This window comes from Pyrgilauda ruficollis, unplaced genomic scaffold (assembly GCF_017590135.1).
Source record: "Pyrgilauda ruficollis isolate IOZ18807 unplaced genomic scaffold, ASM1759013v1 scaffold7, whole genome shotgun sequence".
NCBI classification, from domain to species: Eukaryota; Metazoa; Chordata; class Aves; order Passeriformes; family Passeridae; genus Pyrgilauda; species Pyrgilauda ruficollis.
Genome location: NW_024528821.1, coordinates 6,180,894 through 6,202,184, shown reverse-complemented (window position 1 = coordinate 6,202,184; position 21,291 = coordinate 6,180,894). Strand labels below are relative to the sequence as shown.

The window sequence follows — 21,291 nt, the reverse complement described above, 5'->3', positions numbered from 1 at the left end:
GAAGAAATGGGTTTGCATATCTGTGTATACTAAACGGCTGCTTTGAGAAAAACTGCTTGTTGAATTGGCTGAACTGCTCTTTACTCTCTTGAGGTAGAAAAACACAGACAAGAACTAAAACTACCCAGAGATTTTAGCTCATGAACATCAGGTAAAATTCACAAAGAAAAGCAATGGAAAAATGACACTGCTGCTATGGCTGTGAAACAGTACTCTAACTCCAAGGACAAATTCCTCCATCACTCCTCTCAGAGAAAACTATCATCTTAGGGAAGCCCAGGATCTGCAGGTGGGGTGAAGACTATGTTGCTTATGACATTCATTCTGGTCTCCAACCCACCACGAGCCAGGCCCTCTCTGCAGCTGACCAGCAGAGCTCTGCCCAGACCAAGCCAGCCTTGCAGATGCACAGCAGCTGCTGCTGACCCAATCCTGCTTACTCCAGGAAAGAAAATATGTCACTAACAGCAAAAGAGAAGTTACACCTTTTCAGCTGACTCATTATCTGAACAGTCTCTGCCATCAACACTGCAAATCCCTGAGGCATCTGCAGGCAGCTGGGAGCTGTGCAGAGCAAGAACAACCTGCAAACAGAGCCATGGGACTGGGGGATGCACAGGGAGGCTGCAACCACCACAACACAGGCACTTGAGACACAGGAAACTCATCATAAACCACAGGGCTGGTCCGTGTCTGTGCTGCAGCAGCTGAATTCCTGTTGAATTCCTTTGGAAGAGCACGAGGCCAATGGGTTCTCATGGGCTCAGTCCCTCTGCCTGAGCCAGCCCCGTGTTTAGGGGATGCATTGCCCATGTACAAAACAATTCACCATAAAGAGAAATACCAAAAAGGAACTTACTGTTCTATCGGGAACTTCTACATCTGTGAAACAAACATGCTGCTACTCAGTTCATCTACTGATAACTGGGATATCTACAGCAAAAAAAAACAAAGAACACAACACATTAAAACATTGCCTTGAGATTGAGCTGCTCATTCTGTCTTCAGCATCAGGTTAATATGTACATCAGTGTCTTATAAAACAGGATCCACTCCCAAGTCTTTATTTTGCTACACATTAAGTACAATGTAGCTGCACCACTACTGATGCCTTGTGGAGTACCTGGTGACTGTACTGGGATTTTGACTCCATAGACTACAAGTAAAACAGAAATGCCCTGAAACTATCTGGCTTAAACAGGACTCACACAGCCACAGAGCAACGCTGCACAGGAATTTCTGCTTTCCTCTCATGACCAATACAAGTCTGAGTAAGACCTGCTCTACCTGAAAATAACAACAAAGCACAGAAAAAGACTGCCAATTCCTACTGCGAGCAGTAAACACTGCCTAGGACTTATGCAGGCAAAACTCCTACTGAAATCCTCATGACCTCACACCAGCAAAAGCCTAGAGGATGTCCCCAGAGATATTACTGGCATTTAATGGACAACAGCCTCCTACAGAGCAAAGTGACACCCTGATTTCTTTGCAATAGCTCTAAATCTGAGAGCATGACAAATAAAAACGCTGAAGTTAGTCCTGGGGGAAAAATCTTTTAAAAAGTGTTTGAAACGTCTCTGGTCTAACTGGGAGAAGTTGTGTCACACCAAATTATCAGGACGCATCACTAAGACAGGTTGTGCATATACAGTTCAGGACTGGTGCAGAAGCAGCCATCACACTCAGTATCTTCAAAGGAAAGTTTTGGAGAGAATTATGGCTCGGCAGACATGCATGGAATCCTGTACACTTATGGCAGTGCTACAATGGCACGTACTGCACATCCACAGTCCTCTCTGTAGGGATGGGTGACATGCTATCGGCATAAAAAAAACTTTACACTTCATGATCTCACCCCGATTTTTGGTTTTTGGGGGATTTTTGGGTAGTTTTTAGAATCCAAATTTGAGGTGGGGGGAGGCCACTTTGTATTTCCACTTCCACTTTCCAGTCCAGAGAGAACAAGCCAAAATACCACAGGGAAGGATGCTCGGGGTGGTATTTCTGCTTGAGACTGAAAGCAGAAGTGCTGCAGGTCTTGCGTGACTCTACACTCGGGAGATTCACCGCCCGTTTTTTGAGGACCCGGGGGGAGGTGTGTTTTTGGAGGAGAGCCTGTGCCCCTGCCATCGCCCATCCCTACGCTCCGGCCGGGCGTGTGCCCATCCCGCAGGCGGCAGGAGCAGCCCCTCTCGGATCCCCAGCCTCACACACACACGCACACGCTGCCTCTGCGCGCCCCAGCCTGCGCCGAGCCGGGCGGGACGGCGCTCGACCCCGCACGGGATCCAGCCCTCGCCCGGTCCTCGAGATCTGAACACGTGAAAGAAAGCCATTGAAAGGGCCAAACCTGATTGGCGGTAGCTGTTGCAGCGAAGGGGACGCTGGTGGCAGGAGTTGTTGCTGCAGACACAGTGGTGGGCGTAGCACCGTGCATCATGGGCACTTTCGGAAGGGAACCATGGAAGCGACATACAGGAGGGTGGAGCGTATATATATTTTGTTTGTTTGGTTGGTTTTATGTAACCATGGCAACATGTGGTGGATTTGGGGGCGTGGCAGGAATCACAGCAACAAGCCATGTGACATCGTCATGAAGGACACATCGGGGCGCAGCATGCAATCACAGTGCAAAGCAAGACAGCGTTGGGAAAAAAAATAAACAAGAGAGAAGGGGAAAAGCCAATTACAATTATAATTAAGGAAAAAACCAAAACATTCTCAACACTTAGTACATTTATAAGCAGAACAATGATGTATTAGACTCCGAGGGCCAAATTTCCAAAGGGGGGAGAGGATGGGTGTGCTAGCAAAAGCCCACGTCAGCTCGCACCCGTGGGGAGTTAGACACAGCCAGTGCACGTTCCTTTGGGTGGGGACATTTTGGCAAGCGCACCCTCCCGCCCGCCTGGGAAAGCTTGTCCCCTTCCCTCCCCACCCCGTCCCCGCCAGCAACCAGAGGTACATGATGCACTTTGCAGCGGCTGCCGCAGCCCTTTCACCAGGTTTTCTCTCCTCTCTCTAGCAGGGACAATGTTTCGGCACGGGACAGAGCTGGAGGCACGGCAAACGAGCGGCTGGCAGACTGAGCTCTCTCCGTACAAATTCAGCATGCTTCCTTTCCACCCTCGTTCTATAGGGTTTGGCAAAACTCCCCTCTTGCAGGGTGGGGGGATGGAGAGGGGAAGGGACAGAGAGGGGAAAAATACACAAATGCATCTGAACAGCTACAATTTGCAGGAAGAGCATCCAAAAGGACAACACGGCAGCAGGGAGCTTGGCAGCCTCCTGAACCTGCATGTCCCACAGAGCACAGTGCTGGAAGGGATGCTCTGCTGCACACATGGGCATCCCCCAAACCCGGGGAGTTTGTGGGGTCGAGGAGCCCACAGGAAGGCCCAGCCATCCCCACAAACATGTGGTGGGGAAGCAGACTTGCCTTCCCCTCCACCCCAGCAGCCACGGGCAGCCCCAGCACGGATGGAGCGTGTGCCTGTGGCTGGGCACGCTCTGGCCAGGAGATGTTGGAACGTGTGGGTTGGGGTTTCCAACAGGCAGAGGTGTATTTGAGGGACTCAGCTCCCCGTCATGCAAGCGATGTGTCCTCCCTGTACTACAGGCAGGTTCAAGAGCAGAGTGTTTAGCCATTCATGCCAGAGCTTCCAGACCTGCTCTTGGAAAGCCTTGCACCCCCACCCAGGGCTCCTGCCTCTCTCCCTCTGGCTAAAGCAGGCACACACCTGGATGCTGGTAGTCTTGCATAACCTTGGCTAGAGGATGAAAGCTCAGCTTTCACCCGCCCTGCTGTGCCCAGCAGCTGTAGACAAGAGGGGAAGGTCCTCAAAGGCCTGCAGAGGTTTCATCAAGACCCAGATGCTGAGCCTGAACAGAGTGGATCCCTGCAGCACTAATGAGCACGTACTCACTGCCTCCCTGCACCCCACGTGCACCTGCAGTGGTACTCCCTACGATCTCCTGTACCTGCACACCTAACACTGCCCTACAGAGACGACTCTCCAGCCAGTCCATGGTTCAAACCCTGCCTCTCTCACTGTACAAGCAGCACCCTGCTCTGGCAGAGGGGCTGACCCCAGATGTGTCCCTCCTTAGCACCTTGTTAAACCAGTCTCCTAAAATATCCTCAGAAGGACAACTAAAAATCCAAACTTAAGTCCGCCTGTTGCTTGATACAAAATAAAACAAAAAGAAGCCAACAGGATCCTCCCACTTCTATTTCCTTGTGTCAGATTACTTAAATGGGTTGTAAAGACATTTAAGTGACAGATTCTTGTCTCTGAAGCGGAACTAAATAGGGGTGGGAACACATCACCTTGGATTCTCTTATTGTAAGTCACATGAAACACTGCACTGCACAGAAATTAAAAGGGATACAACCATTTAAGCCTCAAAGAAGACAGCAGATAGACAGTCACACCACTCAGCCACCCAGGTTCTCACTGATGCATACTAACTTGCAGTCTCTTTCAGATTAGGAAAAGTTGAGAAGTTTGTGTAGAAAAACCTACCAACGCTTGCAGTGGGTGTCATGCACAGAACTGACCCTGCACACCATGCATTGAAGCGTGGAAAGATGAACAAAAGGGATATTTCATTAGTGAAGCTTCAGTGTTAGATATCATTTTAACTAAAAAGCAGGTATTCTCTTTGCAGCATTCAGTATTTAAGCACATGCAACCAGATTCTGCATATTGGTACATCAATAGTTTAAACTCAGTTTTAAGAGATCATAGCAAACCAAATTAATTCTTTAATTCTTGGGTAGTAGAGAATAAACTCCCCCCACCTTGGTATTAAATTATATGATTGATCCCAGAAATCAGGGTTTTTTGGGATATATTGGGTATTGGGTATGGTAATTTCTTTCTGATCGTGTCAACAGAAAACAAATTGCCCTTAGAAGAATGTCCCACTCATGTCAAAATTGACTTTCCAAAAGCAATTTACTCCCGCAACCAGGGACTGTGATTCAAAGTCTCTGGTTTAAGCTGAAAGAGGCATTTATTTTTCTGGACTCGAAAAAATTGCAGTGGTGATGCCATTTTCAAGAGACAGCCTGACTCCCCCCTGCCATGGCAACCCATGATGCTGATCTCTCAACAACTGAACAGGAGATACTAAGAAAAGCAACAGCTCCCTTCCCCTCCCCACAGTGAGAGCTGTGACGTGCCACCTCTCCGCTTTGCCTTCCTGAGCACTGCCAAGGCCGAGCCCGGAACCTGATTTGTAACATAAATTCATCACAGACCTGTCCTCTGACTGGAAATGTGCTGCTCTGCCCAGCATTAATGTCTTCAGCCAGAGCAGGTGCCAGTAAGCAGCCCTGTTATGCATCAGCCCCTGTGTAATTTCATTGCCGTGAGCGCGGCTCCCCTCGCAGCGAGGGCTGGGCACAGCTCATTTATGGTGCTCCATCAGAAACGCCTGTCCTTCTGTCAACTTTGGCAACTGCGACCTTGAGGAAGAGCACTGTGTAGCCAGCTGGGGACTTGGCATTCCCCAAGGTGTCCGTGTTTCCTGAAGAAGTATTTCACTTGGCACCTGGCAGAGCTGTGGTAAGGTCAGCTCAGCCCAGCCTTTCCAATGTTTTGCAGAGCACAAGTAAAAGGCTACTGCTCCACCTCTGCGCATGAGATCCCGCTTCCCTGGAAGAACATCTTGGTAGCTGCTGAGCTCTGAGTGTTTCCAAGGGCTCTCGTAACAGAGAGGCCACATGAGCACAGGGTTTAGGTCCCTGCTCCCTGGACCACACTCCACCTGGCCCTCAGGACCAGATTGTCTCTAAAGCTTTTCCCCTGACTCCAAAGAACAACCGTGCCAAGGTGCAAGTCCACTGTGTGTTCACCTCCAGGGGTCAGCCCAGAGAAACACTCTGTATTTTTGTAAGTATCATCTGACAAGTAAATACAGCATTAAACATTAACAAAACAGGACATTAATTTTCCTATGATACGCTGAATGATAATAATGATACTAAAATATGGGCTATCTGTAATATGTCTAATTCAGCCACTTATAATACTTTCCACTCCAAGCAGGTTTTGTTTTTCATTTGGCTGCAGTTAATTGGCCAGTCAGAAGACAGTCACATCTGCCACATTAATATTTCCAGTTCTATAAGAATTACTGAACTGCATCTTTCAATTTAACTCTGAGACCTGAAAGGTACAATAAAAGCTGGGAGTTAAATTGCTTTTAAAAAGCTTAGGGTATTGTACTGGTCAAAAGACAAGGAAGAGGGAAATATATGCCTTTAAAGAGGATTATATAATTTGTATTTACTAAAGACAAACCATTCCCTCTATAAACATCACAGCTGCTGCAATATGTAGGTCAGTGAGATACAAGCTCAGGGAGGTGCCTACAGCCTCAAGAGAGCAGGCACAGAGGTCTACAGACATTTTAACATGAGTCCAAAAGAGCACTATGCAAGAGTCAAAGAATTAATTTGGGATTAACTAGTTGAACCATAAGGAGGAAAAACAGAAAGTATGAATTCAAGAAACATGCAGACATTTTTCTTAGTTTGACTGCTTAAAAAAAACCCCAAACCACACAAAAAGGGTGAAGAAGGATCTTTACATGTAAAAAGCTCTAAATTGTAGTAGGTGAAGGGAAAAAACTCAAACAACAGATGTTAATTTTTCATCCATTTTTAACATGAAACTATACACCAATATTCTTTTGCTAAAGACTCTTACAAAACTGCTCATTAGCTGAACACCGAGGTCATAAAATAAACAACCATGATGAAGGGAAAGCAAGGAGACACTTACCTGTAGGGATGAATGTAGGCTGTTGTAACTGCATGTTGGCTAGAGCCTGTTGGTAGTGGAAAACGCTTGGGTTAAAGACTGTGGTGGCACCATTGTTTTTTTCAAGTGCTGGCCTCTTTGGTAAAGGTTGAAGTGCACCAGGCGGCAGGGCCTGTGGATAAGGGAGTCATTAAAGACAAGTGGAGTAAATAAAGGGGCCCAGGTGTAGGTCAAGCATGCAATAAATAATAGAGGGTCTTGGCTGCAAATCACCTGCAACTCTATCAACTTAACGAGACAGGAAAGAGAAGAGCAGCTAAGTCACAGTACGAGTAGTAGGTGAAACAACAGCTTCACTAGGTAAGCAGTTAGTAAATGCACCAGGAGGAGGGGCAGAGTCCAGAAAGAGGAGGGATGCTAAGGAGCTTTTCAGCAGGACTGACTTGGGTACAGAGGGAGAAAAAAGCACTGGGAAAAGGAAGGGGAGAGGTGATCACCTGGACAGGATGCTACAAAGAGCAGTTGCAGGCAACAAGCATTAAAAACCCCAAAACAAACAGGAAAAAATATAGTAGATGGCTATTTAAAACCTAAGAAGATTAGCATAAGCAACAAATGCCATGGAAAAAAAACCTGATGCTTGTCTCTGGTTCAACACCTGCCTACATGTACGTGTGCATGTGTGGAAGCGTGCACACTGTGCAGCCAACCCATGTGTCCAGATGGTAAAGCTGTAGCTGTTGCCAATTACACACATAACATTAGATTCACAGTAAAATGCATTTCCACTTGTTAGTAGAGAGGCTGAGCAACATGGTCAAGACCAGGCCTGATTCTCCACTGCTCACACCAGAGGCACAGCCCACCACCAGCAGATTTGGACCAGATCCCACTTTACAGAAGGTGGCCTCCATCAGTCAAATACTGCTCACTCATTATTAACAGTGGAAAAAGCCATTGACAAATCCCTTCTTTTCATTCTATCACACCACCGGGCTTCTTCCAGCCCGTCAAACCTGTTTCATGATCAGACTTGGTAAAAAGCATTAGCCCAACTCAGGAACTTTTCTCAGTGAGTTACTCATCATTCATCCAAGCATGTCTCAACAGCAAAGTAGTATGTCAGGTTCTTAAGAGACAGGAATGTTTCTAATGATTTACAGCTTTTCATTGTACCCAAGTAAGAAACCACATTTTTTTCCCTCCACATTGTGATAGAAAAGGGTCCTTTTTAATTGTGCCCCGCAGTCCTTTAGCACGTAACACTCCCATTGACGTCAATGAGATTTACGCACGTGGAAGTCATGCAGAATCAGGTCATTTCTGACTAGTTGTTAGTCTGTATCATGTAGCAAAGCAATGGCTGAAAAACAGGGTTATCACTCCTACTTTTATTTTAATATTTCACAAATGAATGGCAGGTAATGGAGAAGGTTTGGCTGATGAAGGGTTAAAGATACAAACACACAATACTCGGAAGGAAGGACACAAGTAAAGAGATTTTTAAAGCTTGTGAAGATCAACACACAACAGAATGTAAGTGAAAGCTTGCAACAGTTTGTCGCCATCTAGAAACAGGTTTCACTTTAATTTGCTATAGGAGACTGCTCATCTGAGAAATGTTAAGCAACATACTTCCAAGCAAAACATTACTCCATCCTATCTCTGCTCACATGGTTGCTTTTGGGTGGTTTAAATATTAAAAAAGAAAATTAGAATAAATCGCATTTGCAAAACTGCCCTCAGACATGCACACATCCTTTGCCTATGCTAGTGGGCATCCACTCTCAGCACTAGGATTGAATTTTCCCAGATTTCTTCTGGCTGCTACCAAAAGACCGCAGTCAAAGATGGGACAATATTCTCAGACACAGACACCAAAATCTTTTATTTAAGATCCATATTTTAGGATAATGTATGAGTTTTCATTTCTAAGAAAGCTTTCATTGGTATCTGTGTTAAATCTGCCTGTTATCTACAACTTGTCTATTTAATGATGGCTACATGAATGTTCCTCCAGGCACAGGACAGATCTGCAGCTTACACAGTCTGGAGTAGTTTCAGATACATCACAGAGGTTTTACAGCTCTAGAACAACTGAAGAACTTGCTACTTGAACTCATGCTCCTTATGGTACTCAATTGCTAAATAATCCTTTTCAGACACTTCCAAAATCTGCCTCAGAAGAAGAATGTACTAATTATAGCAAAGCAATTGTGCCAGGCACATAATGGACATTTGACTCCCTGCTTCTTGGCCAAAGGCTGTCACCACCCCAAACCCCACACTGGCAGTGCCAAAAGCAGAACAGCTGAAGGCTTTGAGACCTTGCTGTCATGTCCCAGCACATCACAGGACAATTCCCAAGGCCAGCACTGCAGTCAGAGGGAGCATACAGACACCATCAGGCCCCAGGGATGTCAAGACACATCAGACTATCCCATCACCTCTCCAGCATCACCCTCCCTCCTAACCTGCTACAGCTCCTTGGGAGCAAGGGAAAGAAAGGAACTATGGCAGCCTCACCGTTGCTCTCTCAACAGCAGCCCAGTGGAGAAAAACAAACAAATGCAATATTTCCAGAGTGTTCTAAAGAAGCAAGCACTCTGCAGCAGCTCCTGTGCCACCTGATGTCCAGCTCTCCCACGTGGGCTCTGTGGACAGGGGAGCTAGGAACCTCTCTTGATCTGCTTCTGGTTTGACCCAGCCCTGTGGGTCACCCCTCCACCCCAGCAGCTGCAGGAGTGTTCACACAGGATACAGGAAGATGTGCTCCTCCTGTTGCCAACTGATTTTTTTTTTTTTAGGTTTTTTTTTTTTTTTTAGTTTTTGATACCAAGTTGTAGACGGGCCCAAGGAGACAGAACAATCTGGCTTCAGCCCTTTTCCAGCCTGTGTGCTGAGGTAAGAACCTCAGGAACATCCTCACTGAAAGGTCCATCTACAATGCCTTGAAGAGGCATCTAAAATTGCACATGATGAAGCTGGGCCCATACAGCTTCTGCAGGGGAAGCTGGCAGGGACACGGGATGAAACAAATGTGTCTCATTTGACACGGGCTACAATTTTTGTATCACTCAGGACCTGCAGGAACTGTAGCAGCTTGTGGGGATACAACATTTCTTTCTTGCACAATGTCTCAGTTCTGAAGAATCCCACAAGCAGAATATACAAAAGGCAACAGAAACTCCTCACCACCAAATTCTGTAGCCAGTGTCACACTCCAGCAGAGGAATTAGACTAAATCTTCCTAGTAAAGAACTTGATGAGTTTACCTCATCCACCTGCTTGTGCTTTCCCTCTGGACAAGCTCTGACCACCACAACTACAGCAGCAGCTCTTGGACAGTAACTTTTCCTGACTATTTTTTCCCTGTGCGTTTGTGTGCACACATGGGTAGACAACATTTGCAACAGGATCTGGCCAACTGCACCAGTGAAAGGGTTAATTCAGTTCAGTATCCATGTGATAGTCCTGCACTGATCCAAACTAACAAATTCCACTAATTAAATGCCAGGCAGCCTCCCATTTTTAGGCTGGGAAAGCCACATTCCTGCTCGAATGAGCATCTGAACAAAGAGGCTTGTGCCACTTCTCTGCATGGCATGGAAAGCAATTCTTCAGCAAGACTGACAGATAAAAACACACTTCATGCTAAAGTCAGAATTTCTCACGTGCTGGTTAACAAACCTCTCGTTATTTTTTGCAAGACAAGAACTGGATTAAATCTTTGCAACAAACAATTTAATTGCACCTCAAAGTTCCCCTCAGATCTCTATCTCCTGGGACCAGATCACACTTTCACCCTTCTGCACTCAGCAAGGAGGGGCTGGCTCTGCTGCCAGGCATGACAAAGAGAATTATCTGAGAGAGGCAGAGGTAGCACCTGTCCCCTGGCAAGCAGCAGAAGCAAAGCGAGCAGTTTCCTCATACATGATCATACATGCTCTATCACTCAGGAAGGGTTCAGAGGAGGTGACATATTCCAACGAGAGGCTGCAAACCTTTCCATGTGTCAGACTTGAACAAGCAGCTTCTCTTGGAGGGTTTGTTCAGTGGGGGAGCAGTTATGGGCTCTCCCACTCTCTGCCAGACCGTGTCTCCTCACAGTGGTGGCTCTTGGAGAGGGCAGCTGTGCAGGTCCTGCCCGTGCTGGCTCTGGGGCCGTGTCTGTGTCAGCCGTGAGCAGAGCAAGTGAGAGGCTGCAATGTCATTCACAGCATCATCCTACCACTGCTGCCAGAAGCTGGGCACTAGCAAGGCTTCCTACTGCTGCAGCCTAAAACTCTGGTAAGGAAGCCTCTTGACTACTTAAAAAATAAGTCTTTGGAGAGGAAGGGGAGCAGATCAGCTTCTCCTCCCTAGCTCTGGGAATGAGAAGCAACATCAGCTTGATGGTTTCACAGCTCCTGTGTGTTCACTCTTCCCTCTCCCTGCTATAGCTGGGCAACAGGAGCTCTTTCTTTTAAAATGTGTTGTATCCCTTATTCTTTGGGAAAACAGGAAGGAGCCAGGACTGACAGCACTGTGAGGATGGCTTTTGCCTCACTATGAGCATCATAAAGCCAAGTAAAACATATTATTTGAGAGTCAAAAAACAACCAAGGACAGCATATATGAAGAGCTTTTAGGCAGAAGCTCAGGGAGGAGATTCCATGCTTGAGACTGAAGCAAAAGACACCCAGAGCGAGGTCCCTTTGCTGACACTATCCCACTGGGGAATGAACCACAGACAGAGCCAGCTCAAGGGACAGCCATCTCCCCAGCTTACCCAATGCATGAGCCAAGTCCCACACTGCAGCTGCTTCAGTTCCCAGCACAGATCCCCAAGGATGCTGTTTAGCCCTCTTCCCCCTAAATCTCAGTTGTGTTCATTACATAGAATGCTCCTGCGCAGGGCAGTTACCAGCATGGCACTGCCAGGCAAGGCTGTGAGGTTGGGAATACAAAGGAAAGTCACTGGATCTGTCCTGCAACCACCCAGCCTCTGGCATTTAGAGCACACTGCAGACCTAATGAGCTAAATTCTTAAATTCTCCATCAAACATTGTATCTTGTGACTCCAAAGCTGCCAGTGTTTGGAAAAACACTTCAAAAGCCAGAGCTGCCCCCCCCCGAGATTATTCACTGTCTCCAAAACACATCTAGACTTCAGGAGGCAAAGCTCAGACGTTAATGGATGGTACGTGGGGCACAGGATTGGCATGTCTGAATGCACACTGAACATTTCTGGCTGGGATGGGCAGTCTCCCCAGGCACTAACACCACAGACCAAGAGCAGAAGGCTTTCATGCAGATTAAGATGGTTACGTGCAAAGCGAGAAGGTGAAAGGTCCAAGTACCAGGTCAAAGGTTGCCTCGAGCGGTCGCTTCAGTGATCTGACAGCTGGCTGAGTCTTAATTAGCAGGCAGCGAGCACATGATGGCAATGGGCCGGGGAGGGGGATCAAGCACAGTAACAAAAACAGCAAGCAGAGGTGTGTCAAAAGAGAGCAACAATTTGGGAAGGCGAAGAGAAAAAAAAAAATTAAAAAGTGAACGCGTTATACAATATATTAAAAAGACGAGGCATGCACAACATGGGGTGGCTGGGTAATTACCTGGCCTAGTGGCAAGTCAGTTATTTTGCCTCGGTAAGTTTTAAAAGTAAAGAAATGTCATCACAGGACACGTGCTTTGGAGCCCCGTCACATCGGCTGGCACAGCAGGGCAGGAGCGCTCAGGGATCAGCACCGGCACAGGGACTGGCGCTGGGCTCCAGCCCTCATGCTGCAGCTACACACCATGCAGAGGCCAGCAGAGCACTCACGGAGGGGGAAGGACCACTGGAAAAGGAGGGAGCTTCAAGCACATGCTTAAGTGCTGTCCTGAACTGGGGACAGAGCTTTACCCAGTTCATCCAGTGCTGCACTGACTTCAGCCAAGCAGGAGTGAGTAAAGCTGCTACTTGTGCACATCAAGTAACTGCAGGATTGGCTCCCTCAGAAATGCTGAATTTAGATTTGTAGTCATTCTGAACTTGCTTTAGAACATAGACCCATAACCTGGTATCTGTTTTTCCCTCCAAGAAAATGGAGCACCTTTCTTCCCTTCAATAAAGTCTTACACCTCAACAGGTACAGTAAATGCATCAAACCTTGAAAAGCCAATGAATAATGTAGGCTGTTTTGGTAGCAGGGGTGATGCAACAAGCCATCAATAAATATTTTAAAGGTTCTCGTTAACAGCATACAAATAGGGTTAATTACATTTTTAAGAGAAGCCAGCTGGATGAATAAAACATGCATTGGCTTTGGTAAAGTAGCAGTGTCCTAGATAATTAGTGAAAAAGTAAAGATTCAATTGTGAAGAACACAAGAGTTTCATTTCAGAAGGTTATTTTTCAACAGACCTGGACTCTTATTTCAACAATAAAAACAGTAAGAAACTAATAAATAAACTCTCCAGGACAAATAAATACTGCAGTATAAATTAATTGTTCAAATTACATTCCAGGTAATATTGATGCTACAAGGAGGGCACTTGTTTAATTTCTAGAACTGCCCTGGCTCTGCATTAAATTTCATTATGAATTAAGAGCAACCTCCTTTACTATCTTAAGAAAAAAAAAGAAAAATGTATTTAGAAAAATTTTAGTGGCCTTAATTCTAAATCAAAGAGGAAGCAAGAGCCTTTTTAGTATTAATTAGAAAAATTTTAAGAAATCTTAAAGGAGATGGAAGGGACTTCTAGAGATCAGCTAGACCAGCACCCTGCTCAAAGCAGGGTCAACTAAAGCAGCTTGCTTGAGACTCCATTCAGGTTCAGACACAGGTTCTCAGTATCTACTAGGATGGAGAATCCTGTTGTAGTGTTAGATCTTTCTTTGGTAAATAAGTTTTCTTATGTTTAAATGGAATGTCCTGAATTTCAATTTGTGCCCATTGCTTCTTATCTTTTCACTGGGCACCACAGGGAAGAGTTTCCCTTCACCTTCTTTACCTCCCACATAAGGAATTTATGCACATGGATAAGATCCCCTGGGCCTCTTCTTCCCTCCCCAGCTCTCTCATCTCCGGAATTAACAGGTCCCATTAAACCAAACATTGCCAGAATGGCAAACATTTATATGAGCCAGGGGTCACCTGTCGAGACTTCCTTGACTCATGTTCAGAACTGTAGATATAAGTAATCACAATTCAACTTAAAATGCAAGCGGGACCATCTCTACCAGATCCAAAGCATCAAACAGGTCAGGAAGTCACCCTTGTTTTGTGTTTTGTAATTTCCCTAAGTCTTGGCAAAGGTATCAGGCAGAAGTTTGCTAAGCTCAGGGAACTGGTATCATCTGATTTTTGCAGAGAACAGGCCAGGTTCTCCCTGAAAAGGATATATTGTGTATTGAGGAAGCTGAACTGACCCCTATGACTCAGCCAGGGAAGGTATTGGGTGCTGCTGCGCTTGCGTTCATGTCACATCACACGTCATGTCAGCAAATGACAGGGCTGGGCACCATGTCCCTACCTGGTGAGATGTACAGTGCCACTGAGGGCTTCATGCTGTGGTGAGCACAGAGACAGGATGAAGAAATGGGATGCATCTTGCACATGCTCTCAGCTCTCTAGTCAGCCATTTACAAAGCTCTCTACTTTTCCACAAATGACACATATGACACGTGGAATCTCTTAGCAATGGAAATGCAGCTTGAGAAGAGCTCTACTTACCATTGCAGCTGCAGCTGTCTGGTTCACCTGGTGTTGAGCTGCCTTGATTTTGGCTTGCAGGTGTGCAGGGGGATGAAAGTACTTGCATTTCTCCCTAGAGCATCGACCTTTGATGTAATCCATGCAAACTGTAACAGTATTTTCATTTGTGTCTATCATTGCAATATCTATAGGGTGAGCATAGCGGCAATCATTCTCACCACGTGTGCAATTTCCACGCTGAAACTCTCGACAAACCTTAAAAGAAAGTCACATTGTTGAGCAGAACATGAAGTTACCCTTCATTCAGTATTTTCAACACAGACAATCAGTTCAGTTGGCCACATTAAACCATGTGTATATTCTAAATCCATGCTCATCTGGGGTAGTACATATATCAACAGACACAGGGGCAACTGGTGCTACTCACAACCGCTTCAGGGGGTGAAAAAACACAATGTTAATAAGGCCAATTACCAAATGCAAGTGAAATACAGAATTTGTGCAGAATGGACAGTGACCCCAGAAAATCAATGTAATTTTGACAAAACTTTTGCAGCTCAGAACTCCTCCCCTGCCTCTAAAGCCTAAATGTTAATGACTCTGCCATTTGTGTCTCACCTGGATTATGTATTTGTTATGGAGCAGACTCCTAGACAAGACATTTAATTTTAAATGTTACATGCTACTGCTATTTGCAACAGGTCCTTTTTCTTAAACATGAGGTGCCTCTTTCACATAAATAGTCTCTCTGCCCTTCACAATAAAACCCCGACCCTGGCATTATGTGACAGCACATTTGATTACACAGCAATGTGTTTGAAGGTGTTGCCAAAATTACTAGTCGTACTATGATCTCACAGATCCTCATAAGTTATGACCACTGAAGCATCAAAGGCAAAGGTTTCACAAAAAATCTGCAAGGTTTCTTGTCTGAGGAACTGAGAGGAGTTGTTGAATAATATAGCAAGTGGCGTAGCTCACGTACCAATGTGCAATCAGACTGAGTGTGGGGAAAGGTGAGACATCAGCAAGGCAAGATAAAGTACATAACACAAAACAATGTGTTTTGAAATTACACCCTTCTCTGCTATCTTCCTGTGTTATAATTTACACCTGCAGGGGCCTCTGAATTCAGGTCCTCAGCCCTTATCTCCTGCAGTCTCTGCTTAGGGTTTGAAAGACATTTACAACTCCTCCACCATTAAGTCCCAGCACGTCCAGCCAGCTGGGGAGGGAGAGACGTCTTTCCAAAACAACACACTCTCCACTCCCATCAGTGTAATGCTTAAAGCTTTCTGTAAAAGCTCAATAAGCCCACCTCTAGAAAAGGGAAACATCTGTTATCTCCAGAACATCTCCCACCCAACAAAGTTTAAGAGCTGACCATCTACTTGGTTTCTTGCTGTTTTTTAAAGCATGACAGATCACATACAAAAAACCAATCCTAACCCCGCTCTAATACCCACTGATACCAGAGGAGTGAGTTTTCCCTAATTTCCAAGGATTTGGAAAAAGGCCCTGCAAAAGCGTCTGCTCTGGCAGAGAGCAGCAGCCCTGTGCTAGGAAAGCTGCAAGTTCAACTCTGTACTGTGCTGCATCAGGTCATTTTAGCAGAGAGCAACAGCTGGGACCACATGTCCAGTTCCTCCCTGTCAGCAGTATTGTATCAGATGTCCAAATACCTCCAGTTTATCCGTACGCATCAGTTTCTGCCCAGCAGAGCCTCCCGGTACTGTAACAGTAGGATTTCCAGAAACCAGGACAGGAGTATTTGGTAAAAGCTCTGCAGGAACTAAGCCCATCCCAGGAGAAACATGACTCAGGTAGGGACTGAAAGCCATTGTGGGGCTTGTTGCAAGCGATGGAGTCACAGGAAATGTTGTCTGTGTACAGAAAGAAGAAAAACAAAGTATTAGTTAAAAAGCTCTGTCCTGGATTTCCCATCAAAGCCTTGCATCACACTTCAATCCTTTTAGACAATTTGATTAGCCACATCAAAATGCCGTGCTCTCCAATCTATTCATTTATTGCCATTTATTTGCGATCCATTCGCTTCTCCTGACTCACAGATTTGTGACTCATCCTGAATACAAGGCATCTTTATTTGTCAGATCAAAGCATATTGATGATCTTTATAGTTTAATGACACAATTAAGGATTTCATGCCAGCAATTAGGGCAGGCCCAAATTAAACAGACTTCTCATTCCCAAATACACGTCTCAGCTTCTTTATGCCTCCACTGCAATGTTGCAGAGAGACTCCAAGGTAAACTGCAGCTTCAGGACCTGGGAGCAGGTAACCCCATTAGCTGCACTTCTGCATCCACCATCAGCCTGCCCTGGGCTCCATGTTCGCATGGCCAGGTTAGACCAGAGGCACCATTCAGTCAGGTGAGGTATCTCTGCTGCAGTACACTCGGATGGTCAGGCATCCTGCACATCTGGGGTTGGTTTCAGAGTGCCAACAGAGTCCAGGCAAAAGCCATTTTGCTTAAGGATCTAAGCCTGTGCTCCATGTGAACTGGCAGCAAGAGGACACCAAACTCATTAATGTCACAACATGCCAGATCTCATGGCTTTGGCAAGGGCAGGTGAGTCTTGGGCTTGGAATAGCAATGACAGAGTGAACCAGATGAGATGGCTCAGGTGGACTAGTGCAAGCTCCAAGACCACACCTGTGCTACAGGGAGCCATGATCTCTTTGGAACAGAACAGGCCTTAAAGATCTCAACCACTTCAGGCCCCTACATTGCATTAGGCAGGTCCTCTGAGTGCAGCAGAGCTTCAGTGCTGTGGGACAGAAGCACCTCCCCAACCTGAGCTGATCCAGCAGCACTCATCTGGAAAAGGAACTGCTGTGCTGGCAGGCAGGTGAGCACAAGGCTCCTAAGCAGATGCTCAGTTTAAAGTTTGGGACTAGCCCCTGTAGCCAGGGAGTTTGTGAGGTTTTAAAGCATCAGATCCAAAGTATTCTTGGGAATGAAACCAATTCCATCTTGATGAAAATCTCCACCTGCCCCCACTGAAGATGACAGCATGCATGGCAGCACTCCTGCTCCTGTAAGCAGGGCCTCAAACACCCCCCAGGGAATGCAGCCTGAAAATTGCAACCATTTTTATTTTCCCTCCTGTCACCTGCTCCACTGTGAACTCTGGGTTCCAGTTAAAACTGCTCATACTGACAGGTGTCTATGACACCATCCTTGGTAGCCACAGCCTCTATTTGGCAATAAATACAAGTGTGCTTACACAATTGCCTGGGGCAGTTTTTTGGCCACACACATGATTCCCTTCTTTCTTTTGTTTTGGTACTTCTAGTCCTGTGAACTTCTAAAAGAAACCACATATGAACAGTGCATTCCTCAACAGCACCTTCATCCTGGTACTTTCAAACTTTGCTTGTTGCAATGTGTAAGAAGTTATCCACAGTAACACCAACCAACTGTCCTAACCCAACTTTAGCTCAACAACGCCCCTTCCTAAGGTCAGTGACAGCAAGCAGCTCCCCAGCCAATGGGAAAGGGAATAATTGACAGAATCTATCCCACTTTCTCCTCCTCACTGAGGAGACACAGCTCCCTGCATCAGTGGTGCTGGATGATTTAAGTATAGCAGAACCAAGTAATTCTTTTTCTGGAAGAGATTTCCAATTTTCCTTCTTGTGAGACTTAGGTAAGCACTGCTTTAGCTGTTGGGAGACTTCAGCCACTAAAGCCAGAGATCCCCCAATCCATAGCCCTTTATTAAATAATTGTCTTCTCTCTTTCAATTCTCTGGTGGCTCTCAGACATTTTACACCTTTTGCTGCTAAAAAGGCTCTTTATGATTTTCAAAGCTGTGACTCCCTGAACACTTTAGTGAGAAAGCAGCATCCATTAGACTGTTTTCTTTTGTGCAAGTACCAGTAATTACAGTGGTATCTGCTGAACTTCCATCACCATTTGCACCATAAATGCTATTTTAAAGAGCTTCTCCTGCCTGGCCAGTCTGCACAGGTTATAGTGGGGCCTGACATGTTGTCAGCATCTGTTTTACGTACCCATAGTAACCCAAACCTTGCAGTACATGTGGCTTGCACAAATGTGTGGGCAAACCTACCCTATGTTTTTCAGCACCTACTACAGCAGAAGTGCCCTGACTGAGCAGGTGTGGCACAAACATTGCTCCAAAATGCCAGAAGATCCTTTAAAGCAAGCTTCTCCTGCTTGGCTGGGTTCAAACATAGCCAGTAGTCAGGCCAAGGACCTCCCTGGCTTCTGAGACAAAGGGAAGATGTTCCTCCCATTGCTGAAGGAAGGATTTGTGCAGACTGCTAATGCTGGGGGCTTGCAACACCTCACACTGAGTGAATTCACCTGAAACATTCACTAAGAGATGATATACCAGCCTCTTCACCAAAGCTACTACAAAGGCGGAAGAAGGACCTGGCTCCCCAAAACACAATCCCCATCTCCCTCAAAAGTATTCCCTCCTCTCACTGGGAGCAATCAGCAAGGGCTAATGGATCAAAACCCAAGCTGAAGCAAGTGGAGGGAAGATATGCATGAGGAACACCTGAGTAGCACAATCCACCTGCAATCCTGGAGACCTGCAGAGGGGTGCTCGTAGGAGCAGGAGGAGTTTTTATTGCTGCTGCTGTTTGCTCACCCTTTTCCATGCCTTGACATCTGCTGCTGCATTCCCAAGGATTCCCAAGGCTCCTTCTGCCTGCCTGCAGCGTGTGCCTGTTTCCCTGATGGGAAGTGCCAGTTGTGCTGCACACCCTGCCCGCAGGCTGGGGCTGCTGCTCGCAGCCAAGCGGGTGCACAGCCAGGGAACAAGCAGACCTCACTCAACATATTAAACCTACAAGAGCTGGGGTTTTAAGTCTGGAGTGTGTGAAGCACTCTGAGAACTGTGCCTTTGTGAGCTGGCACCAGGGAGCTCTGTATTTATTGTGGCTGATGAGGGGAAAAGATGGGCTGTGCTCACTGCCAGACCCGGCTGCCTGTCTTGGATTGGGAAATCCAGTCTGGCTCATGCATCAGTACCAGTAACAGGGATGCTGCCAGCCAATTCTTTCCTCTACGTCTGTGCAGGTCCCCCATGTCCTCAGGGAATGTGAGTAAATTTCCTCCTTGCAGCCAGAACCCAAATGTAATTTTTACTCCAAACAGCACTGCCCTCCTCAACCTGCCTCCTGTCCACCTCCTGTGACAGCTTTTGGCTGGGATACAGTTAATTTTCTCCACAGTAGCTGGTATAGGGCTGTGGTTTCGATTTGTACTGGAAACAGTGTAGATAATTCAGGGATGCTTTTGCTGTTTCTAAGCAGTGCTTACACAGCATCAAGGGCTTTTCTGCCTCTCACCCCACCCAACCAGACAGCTGACTATGGGGGGCAGCATAACGAGTTGGGAGGGGACAGAGGACAGCTGACCCCAACTGACCCAAGGGATATCCCAGACCAAATGGCATCATGTTCCTGATATAAAGCCGTGGGAGGAAGAGGAAGGGAGAGACAGGAGGCCTGACACGGCAATGTTGTGGCTGTACACTAAAAAAGCATACTCTCAACTTAATTGCTGGTGTGCTCTAGGGCAAAACAGAGGGATTGAAAATATCAGCACTCACTCCTGCTGCCCCCCATAAAGCTCTTGTTAATTCAGGAAATACAGAGACAGGTTTCCTTGCAAATTAGCTTTTATAAATCATAGCATAGAGACACTACCAGTAACTCCTGTGCAGAGGGAAACAGGTTACAGTGCAGCAGCAAAGGGCTCAGGGTGGTAGCAGCTCACAAGACTGGTTTACTGAGTATTAAAATACCTGTAGGAATTGTAATAATTTAAAAAAGCTGAAATGGCTGTTGTGAGAACACATCTCAGGGGGAGGGCTGCCAAGGACTTGGACAGCTCTGAGCTCCCTACAGACCTCAAGCATGGAAGCTGTTGGGTTGAAGGTGTGAGCAGAGAGAAGGAACTGTCCCAGAGAGGGGCATCTGTCACCACTGGTGACAACAGAACCTGGAACAGCTGATTTTGTTATCAATCTAGAAGTTGCATTCGATTTGGCTAGCAGAAATTGTGCTAAAGCTAGAGAAGAAACACAGAGTGGGTGTGAAGAGGAAGGCAGGAGAGCGGTTGGTGTTTTGTCAAACACAAGCACTGTCTCAGCCAGGAAGTGTTGATTCTGAGTTACCTCAGACCCTAAAAAAGGGAAAGCCTGAAAATGAGAGGCCCACTGTAAATACAGAGGTGTTGATAGCCTGAAGGAGGGGAGACAGGTCACTGCTAAGCAGCTATATACGGAAAGCACACAAAAAACAATGGCAGCTTACAGTCTAGTGTTAGAAACTGAAGATAAAGATCTCATACTGACAAGACTGAAAACCTCAATATTAAAAACATACTTGATGCTGTCAGAAAACCCAAAAATCTGCCTTTCCCCCAGTGTAACTTCATGGGGCTGGCTGGCTGCAAAACCACCCTGCAACATGAAGGCTGAGCATGCTGGAGTGAATCCAATGGGCCAAAGCATCCAGCTACCTACCACCACAGATGCTCATTTCCTCAACCAGACTGCAAGGACACACTCCTAGCTCAAAGGATCTCTCATTTGTGGGCTGCTGTAGTGTAAAAAACAAGTGTTAACACCCCACAGCACTGTCTCTTGGCAGATACCAGCTCCTGGGTGGGCCAGGATACCTGCATTTATTCATTCCTAGAGTACTTTTGACTAGAGGCTGAGATATAAATCAGGTTTTTGCTGCATAGAAAAAACACCTGTGCAAAGCACCTGTTGAAATCAGCTCCAGCACTTGCTCCAAGCACCACTGGCCAAGCAAGTTG

The 21,291-nt window shown here is 46.3% G+C and overlaps 1 protein-coding gene across 5 annotated transcripts in view; it reads right to left on the bottom strand.

Moving 5' to 3' along the window:
- The window catches only part of MBNL3 (muscleblind like splicing regulator 3), a 91,526-nt gene that overhangs the window by 8,233 nt on the left and 62,002 nt on the right, over nucleotides 1-21,291 (bottom strand). For 4 of the 5 annotated variants that reach the window (XM_041485033.1, XM_041485036.1, XM_041485032.1 and 1 more), the window contains 5 exons: nucleotides 16,144-16,344; nucleotides 14,480-14,716; nucleotides 6,798-6,948; nucleotides 2,354-2,448; nucleotides 860-933 (listed from right to left, as the gene is read on the bottom strand). In XM_041485033.1, coding sequence (XP_041340967.1) covers nucleotides 877-933; nucleotides 2,354-2,448; nucleotides 6,798-6,948; nucleotides 14,480-14,716; nucleotides 16,144-16,344 — 741 coding nt within the window. In that variant the 3' untranslated portion in view covers nucleotides 860-876. The remainder of the gene's footprint in view (nucleotides 1-859; nucleotides 934-2,353; nucleotides 2,449-6,797; nucleotides 6,949-14,479; nucleotides 14,717-16,143; nucleotides 16,345-21,291) is intronic. The other variant, XR_005956617.1, reaches the window with a different exon arrangement.